Source organism: Sinocyclocheilus rhinocerous, unplaced genomic scaffold (genome assembly GCF_001515625.1).
Source record: "Sinocyclocheilus rhinocerous isolate Xijiao unplaced genomic scaffold, SAMN03320098_v1.1 scaffold219, whole genome shotgun sequence".
Classification (NCBI taxonomy): domain Eukaryota; kingdom Metazoa; phylum Chordata; class Actinopteri; order Cypriniformes; family Cyprinidae; genus Sinocyclocheilus; species Sinocyclocheilus rhinocerous.
In genome coordinates, this window is record NW_015666166.1 from 39,089 (window position 1) to 51,066 (window position 11,978).

Consider the following 11,978-nt stretch of genomic DNA (forward strand, 5'->3'; position numbering starts at 1 on the left):
TCAAAACAACCCAATAGCTGGGTTTGTCCCTTTTTAACCCAGCATTTTTTAGAGTGTATATGATAAATTAGTTACCTCTAATAAATTTTTTTTTTTTTTTCAAATAATGCTCAGAACAATATACAGAATACAATATATAGACAGCAACAAGTTACAATGAGAAACAAAATAAAACGGGGATTAAAAGCAAATGGTGACAAGTTTTGATAATTGCATTTTACTAAAGAATTGCAAAGCTTTTTTGTTCTTAGACAATTTAATTGACTATTTCTTTCATAAAAACAAAAAAAGAGACGTCTAGAATTTGAATATTTGGATCGGTGAATGTGGGAATTGGTAAGCATCAGATTTATTAATAAAATGTACATTTTTAAGACTTATGTAGACTTATACATCTCACTCCTAACTTAGTGAAATAATTCCACTTGTGCATTTCACTTCTAATAAAACCTGAAAATCTTGGACGGGGACAAATTATATTTATGTCAGCAGATGTTATGTAAGGCATGTCTTGTCTGAAAAAAAAGTTTTTTTTAAAATTATATTTATTTAAAACATTTAAATAAATTATATATAAATAAATATACTAAATTATATTTATTAAAAAAATGTACTATGCGTGTTGATGAAACTGTTATACAATCAATTAATTGTATAACAATATTAATTACAGTTTTTCTTTTTGTTTGTAACATTTATCAGCTATCAATAGAAGTTTTCATACCGACATTCAAAACCGCTCGATTCTGTAAACTGAATCGATTCATTGGAAAGATCCGACTCAGAAGAACGACTCGTTTGCGCGTCTGACAATTCTATTATGTTTCACTGGAAAACATGCCTCATTTAGGAACAATAAATGCATTCCGATTGTCATTACTGTTGAAAAGCAGAAAATTAATTATCTGACGAAAATATTAAGGAGTTTAATATACTACTTAAACCGATATTTTAAAAGTATAAACACACCTGAAACTGTGTTGAGCTCCCTAAATGAAAAGTCCACTGGAGATCCAAACATGTTCCGACTGCAGAAAACAAGATTAAAAACTACAAATTGCAATAAGAAAATGTGATTAATCTTAAAACGAAGTTTAAGGCCTTAAAGCAAAAAAGTACGGATTTACATACAGTGGCAATTAAAATGTAAACCCAAAATAAATCAGTAATTTTATCAACTCATCACCATTGTCGTGAATTTTAAGTGTTACCCATAACAGCTCTCGGGTCACGCCAGCAACAAAGTTACCATGGAAACCATCGTCATAGTATAGCATTCTTGGGAAATGTAGTTCGTTCGTTTCTGGTGCGATTTCTTTTTTCGTACTTCGCTTTCTTTGTCCGTTTCATCATTAAATATGGTTATGAACTCTATATTTTCTAAATTCTCTAAAACTAAAAGTGGAATATACGTGACATTTGGTGTTTCCCAAAAAAAAGTGGAGAGATTTGAAAGACTACAGGGGCGTTGCGGAAGAAGCAGCGTTTCCATTGGCTACTTTGATTTGAGACAGCCAATGAGAACGAAGCATGACGACCAATAGCTGTTCAAATACAGTAAACGCTGAGAGTTTGAATTTAAAAACGTTTCAGCGAGTGATTCGATGTGTGTCCTTGCTTCATCTCACCCTAAAATCAAGGTAAAAAAAAAACATTTAATTCATTAATATATAAAAATTATATTCAGCTTTATATGGCATTTTGTGAGGGTATTGTTTTTGAAGTTTAAACTTTGTAAAAAGTTAGCGGGCAAAACGTTGCAGAGTAAACAAACGATTCAAAACACACTTGCTTCCTTGTTGATTATAATTATACTGCAGGTATGATTATATTGCGTTTATCTGCCCTGCATAACACTTTGGCATGTTTATATTAAGGCTATAGATGTGCAATATATTTTAAAATAGATATGTGTTTGTGATTTTATTCAGTGCATAACGTTAGGTGTGGATTTTGTTCATTATCATCAAAATACACAAATGTTGTCTTGTATCCTTAGAATTGTTCACTTTGGCCTGTTGTAGCATATTTTATTCAGAAGTCTAAAACTAGGTGTAAACATTAAGCAAGCTTCTTTGGGTGTGATATTTTCCTAGTTTAATTACAACAGGACTTTGCCATTAAATATTAAGCCTTGGTTTGTTTCTTCTTCCACCTTATGTGCTGTAGTAAAATTTTAAAATATGTTTTTAATAGAGCCATGAAGTTTAATATGAACAAGGCGGGACCGCTTTTGGCATGGGTAAGAGTGTCATCCAATTTTGCTGTTTATTCAAAAAACTGAGTAATATATGAGATTAGTAGTCTCAGTTATTGTAGTCTGTTGACATGTTTAAGTGTTGTAACATCAGTTTTATAGTTTAAAACACTTAATGTTCTTCTATGATGTTTTATATGGTGACTGTTGTTCTTTTGACAGATAAACACCATGTTTCCAGAGAAGCACCTCTGGGAGTTCATTCCGATGAGAGATGGGCTTCGACTCCTGAAGATCTGCTTCAAACTGTGAGTTGTCACTTTGAGACTCTTGGGTGGTAAATATGGAAATACCTTGATAACTAGCACTAACTTTATTTACTTCTGACAAATGCATTATCTGTTACTTTAGAAGGCGGATGGAGAACACCGAGGATTTTAAGACTTTGTCCCTCTATAAGAAAGTGGAAATAATCTTCAATGTTTTGCAGGGTGAGTTAGTCTTTTTGGAATTTCATGCTTTTGTGCTTCATTTTTAGACTAATGCTGGACTGGGCAGTGAATGTGAAATGTTGTAGTAGTGACAAATTATGCTTTATTGGCAGTATTTGTGGTATAATGTTGATTAACACAGAACATACTTTTACATATGTCTCATTGTTTTTGAAAAGCGTGGATACGGAAAGGCACTTGAAAGTGACTTGAGCTATTTATTAATCAACCTGTAATGTTTGCATGATATGAAACATATAAGAATAGTTTACATTTAGAAATATAGCCTATACTTGTAATTTTATATACTAAGGTTCCTGTATTACAACTTCTCTCCTCCGTCGAATTGGCCATTCAAGACTCACTCAGTCATATTTATTGAAACGAGAAGAGAAACCAGTCTGTGACTTGTGTAAGAATTTTTTAAAACATATTTTAATAGCATGTCCAATTTTAAACGACATTAGACCACGATGTTATTCAGAAAATATACTAAAAGACATTTTTTTTAAAAGTCTCTCCTGGAAGAATTTTAGAATTTTTGTCACTGATTTAACTGAAATATTGTATATGAGTACTGTTGTTGTTTCTTGTATGTTTTTGTATAATGAAAATAGCCATTGTTGCTGATATGGCGTTAAAACATAAATAAACTTCTCTCCTCCATGTGCAGACGACTTTCACCTCACCAAAAGCCAAAGTTCCCTCATCTTGCAGAAGATCAGTGGAGGGACTGACCTTGAGCTTCAGCTGGCCAAGGTGTGTATTTGTAAATTTGTGCTCTAAATCAGGGGTTTTCAAACTCAAATGCATAATAAAAAAATATTAAAATAAATAACTAAAAATTGCAATAAAATGAAATTAAAATAAATACATTAAAATAGATTAAAAATATTACTCATAATTAAATTAAGTGTTAATAATACAAAAAAAATTATTATAGTAAATAATTAATACTCCTAAAATAATAATTAGGATGGGGGTCTGATTGCATGAGAATGATCATATTTGGGGTCTGTGGCATCTAAAAGATTGGAAATCCATTGAAAATGACATGCTGCTAATAGCTTTGTATTTATGCTGCATGTCTGGAAATTTTTTTGCATAACAAAAACTAAATCATGTCATTACGTTTTCATTTACATTTAATAACAAACCATTATTAAAGTGGTTCATATGACTGACTTATTCTCCTAGATTCTAAGTTTTCTGAAGCTTTGTATGAAGAACAGACCAAAATGAAAGACATTAACTTTGCGGAGTTCACTACATGTTTGTGACTGTGGTCGCTTACACTAAGCTTAATTTTTGGATGAATTGTTGCTTTAATGCTATGCAGGAGATGTTGTGCATTTATTTGTGTTAATGTGTGTGCACAGGTGGCGCTTCTGCTTTGTTACTGCACTTTTAAAAAGGGCATCCTGCTCCCCATGGATTCGAATATAGAGGTGAGTGTTTACTAATGACCAGTCTGTCACTTATTAAATGCTTTGCTTTTCTTAGCTCCGTATATATTGCTGCTACAACAAATATTGAATTTTGAAATAATGTATGTTCTTATGTGTCTCTCTTTCTCTGTCTGTGTCAGTCGGCAATTACATCCATGTTTCGTTTTGTAAAAGATGATGCTGATGGTCTGTCTTTAGACGAAGGCCTAGATCAGTTTCTAGACCAAAACTGTAAGTAGCCACGTTATTGAGTATTATCATATTTTCTTTATTCAACGTTACGGTGCATCAGTGTTTTCGAGAGAGCGAATTGGATAATGTTAAGTTAAATCTATGCTCGTCTATTAATCATCTGTCTTGTACACACTGTGTAGCTGGTAAGAACGTTGCGAACTCCAGCAGTATGAGCAGTGGCAGCTCTCTGTTAAATACAGATGACGAGTCTCCGATCGTCGGCCGGTTCCAGCGGCCTCCTAGAGTTCAGTTTCAAGAGCTTTGCACAGTGGCTTCCAGCTCGGACTGGTCAGTGTTTTTTTTTTTTTTTTTGCTGATCCCATGGTGAAGAACAAAGAAGCTTCATGACTAAAACCATGCAAAATGTTAAAAGAGTCACTGCTTCTGAAAGTTGTAACTGTATGGTGACAAATAAGGCAATGCTAATAGAAAATGCTTTTGTTTACAGTAAAAATCAGCATTTTGTTAAATAATATAACGGACTTTTTACATGTTCATATTTAAAGGAGTTTGTGCATTTGTTTTTTCAAATTTGACAGCATTTGTGGCATAATGTTGATTACCACAAAAATGTATTTCCACTTTTTCCCTCCTTTTTTTTTTTTTTACTTTTAAACTTCTTTTTAAACGAAAATTTACAATGGAAATTATAATCAATTTGTCTACATTAAAATACTTTAATGTTTCAATAGTATAGCCACAAGACATAAACAATGTGCACATTAACACGATTTGATTGTGAAAAAATTGCTTACTAACATTTTTTGTAGAAAGTTATATACAATTTTAGGTCACACTTTAGTTTGAGGACCAATTCTCACTATTAACTACAACTTTTGCCTCAATAAACCCCTAATTTGCTGTTTAATCTTTAGTAAGGTAGTTATTACAACACAATTTCATAAATCCTAAAACGACATTTCGCTTTCAGCAAAGACCGAAATTATCTTTGTTTTAATGTCCCCCTTGAGGGCAATTTGTTCTGCAGCATGGATTGCAATCACATACACATCAACAAATATAAAATGTCAGTAGTAATAATACATTAAACATTATATATGTTCTGAAATATTAATAATAAGTTACTAAATAATATCCCTACATCCTTGACCTCCAGCTCTCCAGTGCAGGACGTAATGAGCACCCCACATTTCCAATTGAAGAGACTTCGGAAAGAATTGGCGCATGAGGGAGACGTGAGAGACGAGCTGGAGAAAGAACTGGCCAATCAGATCAGCATCATCTCAGAGAAAGGTACTCATAAGTCATCCATCACCATGTTTCCTTTAATTTTATTATGCTGCCTGAAGTGAACGAGATGAACTATGGTGCTCTGATATGAACTTGGTTCAATTACTTTTTCTCTTTTGCACACAGAGGGTCTGATTTCGCAGTTACAGCACAGGGTGGAGCGAATGCTGCGGGAACAAGGAGAGCTGGAGAAGGACCATAAAGCCGCACTGCTGGAGCTCCAGGAGAAGAACGAGAGGTGAGGTGCAATATGGGACACATTTGGGTTTACAGTAATTATTTGAATAAAACGTTTGTTTTAAAGTGATTTTTTTTTCTTTCTTGTACAGTCTTCTCCACAGAGTGCATGAGGTTCTAAAGCAATGCCAATACTTAAAAACAGACAACTCCCAAAAAGAGAGAAAGATTGATGAACTGACAGAGGAGAATGGAGCACTTACTGCACAGGTGAGATACTGTTTTTATTTTTTTTATTTTTTTTTGAAGTCCTGCTTAAAGTCATGATCAGATCATTTTTACCTGTCTCTGGTCCCATCAGGTGCGAAACACCTTCGATCAGCTGGTGAGAGCCGAGGAAGAAGTTGCCAAACTCACACTGGCTCACGAATTGGCAGAGACTGAGTGGAAGAGCAGAAAAGATTTTCTGGAGAAGGAGTTAAATGAGGCCGTCACACAAAGGGTCGATAATTTCAATTATATTGAAATTATATTATTTTGTTAATCATGTTCTGCATGTTTTTACATTGTACTCTCTGGTGTTAATCTGTGTTCTTTTTTCCTGCTCCTGTTCTCCTTGTGCAGGATTGTCTGAGTGAGCAGGTTCAGATCCTTCAGGGAAAGATCTCCGTTCTGGAGGATGAACTCCAGAAAGCTAAATCTCAGGAGAAAGGAGAGGTTTTGGGGCCCATCTTGGAGGTGAGATGTTCTATCATTCTTTCATAATAATTTTCTTTCTTATGTTCAGTATTTCAATATTTTTTCAGTCATAGACATTTCTGATTATGATTGGACAGCATATATATGTGACAACAGTATTTCTTATAGAACTGAAAACAACATCACGGAATTGACCAATTCTGACTAACATTTTTAATCATTACATTTTCTCAGTGGGAGGAGCTTAAGCAGGAGTTGGCAGATCTGACTCTTAAACTCGCTCAGCTTCAGGACACTATTTTCCATCTTGAGAAGGAGAAGGCAGAAGTTGAGGCTTTGCTGGCTGAGGAGAGAGGCTCTTTTGAAAAGGAAACCAAAAGACTCCAAATGGCGGTGTTCGATCTGGAGCAGTCCATCAATAACATCCGTTTAGAGAGAGAAACACTGCAGGAGGCTTTATGGACACAGAAGGAAATGCTTACCGCACAGATATCAGCTCTGGAAAGTGACGTTTCTCGCCTGCAACAGGTGGAAGTGCAGTTGACGGCAGAGATCAAAATCTCTGCTGACCTTCGCCAACAGAGAGAGGAACTGGAGGGGAAGGTAGCCTCTTTAGATAAGATGGTTAATGCTCTGCACACTGAGATCCAGGGTTTAGAAGTGGAGAGAGCATCACAGCAGGACGCCCTGAATGCCCTTATCGTTGACTTGCAAAGCGCCAGAGCCACCATTCAGGAATATGAGAAGAAGCTGGAAGAGCATCAAAAAGTTGTACAAGAGAATGAATCCCTGAAAAAGGAGGCATGCACATTACAGCAGGAGCTTGATGAGCATCTGCAGGCCAGTAGAGACCTTCAGGAGCAAATAAATATTCTCAGACAGGAGAAAACGGAGGAGGAGAATAAGGTTAGTCAGGCTTTGGCCAAAATCGAGAGCCTCCGAACACAAATTCTCGATCTGTCTGAACAGATTTCCCTAAAAGATGAAGAAATCAGAAATCTGAGGAACGACTATGACTCTGTAGACCACGAATTAAAGCTTGTGAAGGAACAAAATATTGAAATAAACGAAATGATCAAATCAAATCGAAAAGAGCATGAGGACACTGTTAAGAAACTTCAGCAAGAGCTTGACTCTGCTTCTTCAATTGCTTCAGAAAAACAAAAAGAAATGCTGGTTCTGTCAGAGGAGGTAACATCTCTTAAAGAGCAGATCTGCCATTACAGTGAAAATGAAGTGCAGAAACAACAAGAATTGTCTTTTTTAGAGGCACAACACAACGTGTTAAAGGAAAACATGATTTCTATTCAGAACCAGTTGGCCGAGGTGACAGCTACAGCTTCACAGAAGGAATCTGAGCTCCACTTGCTTCAGCAGGAGCTTTGCCATCAAGAAGCCCTGAGAGAAAAAGCTCAGGAGCTTGAGAAAGCCAGACGTGAGGAGCTTGAGAGGACCGTGAGTGAACTTCAGGCCACAATCCTAGAGGTCACCTCTCTTGTCTCAGAAAGAGAAGCTTGCCTAAGTTCTCTTCAAGATGAGATGAAGGATCAACAATTGAGGGCCAAACAGTGTGAAGATGATCTACGCAATGAGCTGAAGGAGAAGGTTGGAAATCTACATGAACTTCTAGACACTGCCAATCGTGATGCTGCAGACAAAGACCATCTTCTGCAGTCTTTGAATCAGAAGCTGAAGCAGGTGGAATTGCTGTGCCAACAAAAAGAGAAAGATGTCGTTGAGATGCATCAAGCAAAGGAAGACCTCGAAAAGAAGATTATTGAGCAGAAACAACAACTGGATGAGTGCCAGCAGAATTTAGAAATGCTGAGAAAAGAAAGAGACCATTTCTCCGTTCAAGTATCATCTCTCCAAGAGGAAATCTGCCGTTCCCAGCAAGAAGTGTCTTTGTTACAGGCTGACCACAACGTTTTGAAGGAAAATCTGGCTGCTCTTCAGAACCAGTTGGTAGAGGTGACAACCACAGTTTCCAAAAAGGAATCTGAGCTCCTCTTGCTTCAACAGGAGCTTTCCCATCAAGAGACCCTGAAAGAGAAAGCTCTGGAGCTTGAGACAATTAAACGTGAAGAGTTTGAGAAAAAGGTGAGTGAGCTTCAGGCCAAAATTCTAGAGGTCTCCACTCTCTCCTCTCGGAGAGAGGCTCAAGTAATTTCCCTTCAAAATGAGATGAAGGATCAACAATCGCTTGCCAAACAGTCTAAAGAAGATCTTCGCAGAGAGCTGGAAGAGAAGGTTGGCACCCTACAAGGAGAACTAGATATGGTCAATCGTTGTGCTGCGGATAAAGAAAAACTGCTGGGCTCTTTGGATCAAAAGCTCAAAGAGATGGAAGGGCTTTTCCTTCAAAAAGATAAAGATGTCCTTGAAATGCATCAGGCAAAGGAGGAGCTGGAGAAGAGGATTGTTAAAATTCATGTTGAGAAACAAGAGCTTTCCGAATGCCAGCAGAATCTGGAAATATTGAGAAAGGAAAGAGACCACTTGTCAACTGAAGTAACCTCTCTCAAAGATGAAATCCGAAATTACCAGGAAGATGAAGTGCAGAAGCAACAGGAGATATCTGTTTTAGAGGCTGAACGCAAAACATTTAAGGAGAACATGGATGCCCTTGAGAAGAAATTGGTGGAGGAAACAACTGCAGCTTCACAGAAGCAATCTGAACTTGTCTTGCTTAAAGACAAGCTTCACCAACTAGAGAGCCTTAGAGAAAAAACTCAGGAGCTTGAGACTGCCAAGCGTGAGGAACTTGAGAGAATGGTTAGTGAACTTCAAGTTAAAATCTTAGAGGTCTCCACACTAGCCTCTGAGAGGGAGGTTTGTGTTAATTCTCTTCAAGATCAGTTGACGGATCAGTTGAAGGCTAAACAGTCTGAAGATGATCTCCGTAGAGTGCTGAAAGAAAAGGTTGAAGCCCTTCAGGGACAATTGGAAACTGCCAGTCGAGACGTCTCAGACAAAGACCAACTTCTGCAGACTTTGGATCAGAAGCTGAAGCAGATGGATCTGCTGTGCCAACAAAGGGAGAAAGATGTCCTTGATATGCATCAGGTAAAGGACGACTTGGAGAAGAAGATTGGTGAGTTTGTTGTTGAGAAACAACAGCTGCTGGAGTATCAGCAGAATTTGGAAATGGTGAGAAAGGAAAGAGCCATTCTGTCAACTGAAGTAAACTCTCTCAAAGATGAAATCCGAAATTACCAAGAAATTGAAGTGCAGAAGCAACAGGAAACTTCTTTTTTAGAGACTGAGCGCAACACATTAAAAGACAACTTGGCTGCTCTTAAGACGCAAGTGGTGGAGTTGACAACTACAGCTTCTCAGAAAGAATCTGAGCTTCTGTTGCTTCAAAAGGAGGTTTGCGACAAAGAGAACCTTAAAGAAAAGTCTCAGGAGCTAGAGAAAGATATGACTGAACTTCAGGCTAAAATCCTAGAGGTCTCCACTTTTGCTTCTGAGAGGGAAGCTCAAATAAGTTATCTTAAAGATGAAATAAATGATCAGCAGTTAAGGGCCAAACAGTCTGAAGACGATCTCCACAGAGTGCTGGAAGAGAAGATTGAAACCCTTCAGGGACAATTGGAAACTGCCAGTCGTGACGTCTCAGATAAAGACCAAGTTCTGCAAACTTTGAATCAGAAGCTCAGGAAGATGGAACTACTGTGCCAACAAAAGGAGAAAGATGTCCTTGAGATGCATCAGGCGAAAGAGGACCTGGAGAAGAGGATTGTAGAAATTAATGTCGACAAATGTCAACTTAATGGGTACCAGCAGAATTTGGAGATGCTGAGGCAAGGAAAGGACCACCTGAGTTCTCTCAACCAGTCTCTCCAGAGGGAGTGTGACGCCTCTCAGAAGATTCAAGCTGAGCTGGAGTTGAAGGTAAAGGAGCAAAATGGTTCCATCCTTGCACTTAAAACGGCTTCTCAAAAGTGTGAGGAGCAGAATCAGGAACTCCTGGAGCAGCTGAAGACTAAGTCAGAAGCAGTAGAGCACTACAAAGCACAGGTCTGTTTACAATCACATCTTTCTTTGTTTTTTTTCTTCGTGCATATTTATGCATGATCATTTATGCATCATCACTTGCTATACTTCCTCAGGTGGAGAAGGCCAAGAATCATTACAACAGTAAAAAGCAGCTGCTGGTGGAAGCTCAGGAGCTCAACAAAACTCTCGAGCACTCGTTGGAGGCCAGCAAGAGGGAAGTCAAAGCTCTGGAGACGGAAATGACATTGGCTCGCATGGAACTAGACCAGGCGAGCACCAAGGAGAAGAACCTTGCGGCCAAAGTGAAAAGCTTGGAGGCACAAGTTAGTTTACTGCTTAATATTTAAAGAATGTGGAATTGAGACTGGATCGAGCTTTCATTTTTTTGAGTTTCCTGTCCAATTTCTTGTTTAATTGTGTGCTTGTTTTAGGTGGACTTTGCTGACAGGCAACTGCGAGAGCAGAAGATGATGGAAGACAAAGAGAACATGAGACACAGAGAAAGTCTGTACATCAGAGTCCCAGATAAACAGCAGGACACAAGTACAGACAGCTTGGAGTTTGAGCTGAACGATTCACTCAATGCTAACAGGTAACTAAACCAACCCAACTGTATAGGTTTCTAACATGGTATTCCATGGAACTCATGCAGCATCATTGTACATTTTTTCCCAATTTGGCAGTTGTTCTGCAGTACTGGGTGATTCCAGCACTCCACTGGTTCGTAGCTCTGAGCGCTTGGCCGCTAAACGTCGTGCCTTGGCGGCCGAATCCCTGGAGACTCTCTACTTCACGCCTTTGAGTCAACAAGGCAACAAGCGTAAAGGGGACCACAACGATGCCTTTGAACACAAACTAGAGTCCAGTATCACTTCCATTGGCGATCTTGTGGTTGACTCTGCAAAGAAGTTGATCGCTTCGGCTCGCAGGCGACGTACTACGCAAGTTATCAACATCACCATGGCTAAGGTAGGAAATGCACAACCTTCTACTTGCCTCCTGCACTTTCTTGGGTTCAAAAAAGGTTGTGTTGGCTCTTGTAAAGTAAGTCCCACCTTCCAAATCAAAGAGCCAATGGTTAATGCTCTTCGAGCATAAGAAACAACATTTATGAGACAATTCCTGTCAGGTGCCAATTTGAAAAATGTCATTTAAATGTGAGTTTGGCAAGCGGGAAATCCCTAGTATTTTATTTTCATCTTGCCTCTGTATAATACATAATAGGGTAGTATTTATAAGTGCAGATGCTGTGTTTACAGCGGTAACCAAGGAAATGCTATATAGCAGTAGGGCTGCACGATTATGACAAAAATCATAATTGTCGATTATTCCCTTGAAATTGTAATTGCGATTTATTAATTACGATTATCACAATTTACATTGATGTTTATACCATTGTTTGATGCAACTGCATGCCGTATTTTTTTTAATGAAAATAAACAAGTTGAAAACACGCTAACTGGAAAACTTTTAGTGCTT

General features: G+C 37.9%; 1 protein-coding gene across 1 annotated transcript in view; it reads left to right on the top strand.

Moving 5' to 3' along the window:
• Positions 1-1,584: 1,584 nt before the first annotated feature.
• LOC107731821 (nuclear mitotic apparatus protein 1-like) overlaps positions 1,585-11,978 on the top strand; it is a 21,432-nt gene continuing 11,038 nt past the window's right edge. The window contains exons 1-17 of the mRNA XM_016543004.1: positions 1,585-1,640; positions 2,197-2,242; positions 2,420-2,505; positions 2,609-2,688; positions 3,362-3,447; positions 4,068-4,136; positions 4,277-4,367; positions 4,511-4,658; positions 5,488-5,624; positions 5,748-5,859; positions 5,951-6,068; positions 6,160-6,300; positions 6,423-6,536; positions 6,732-10,520; positions 10,613-10,822; positions 10,931-11,091; positions 11,183-11,468. Of these exons, the coding sequence (XP_016398490.1) occupies positions 2,201-2,242; positions 2,420-2,505; positions 2,609-2,688; positions 3,362-3,447; positions 4,068-4,136; positions 4,277-4,367; positions 4,511-4,658; positions 5,488-5,624; positions 5,748-5,859; positions 5,951-6,068; positions 6,160-6,300; positions 6,423-6,536; positions 6,732-10,520; positions 10,613-10,822; positions 10,931-11,091; positions 11,183-11,468 (5,670 nt within the window). The 5' untranslated portion in view covers positions 1,585-1,640; positions 2,197-2,200. The remainder of the gene's footprint in view (positions 1,641-2,196; positions 2,243-2,419; positions 2,506-2,608; positions 2,689-3,361; positions 3,448-4,067; positions 4,137-4,276; positions 4,368-4,510; positions 4,659-5,487; positions 5,625-5,747; positions 5,860-5,950; positions 6,069-6,159; positions 6,301-6,422; positions 6,537-6,731; positions 10,521-10,612; positions 10,823-10,930; positions 11,092-11,182; positions 11,469-11,978) is intronic.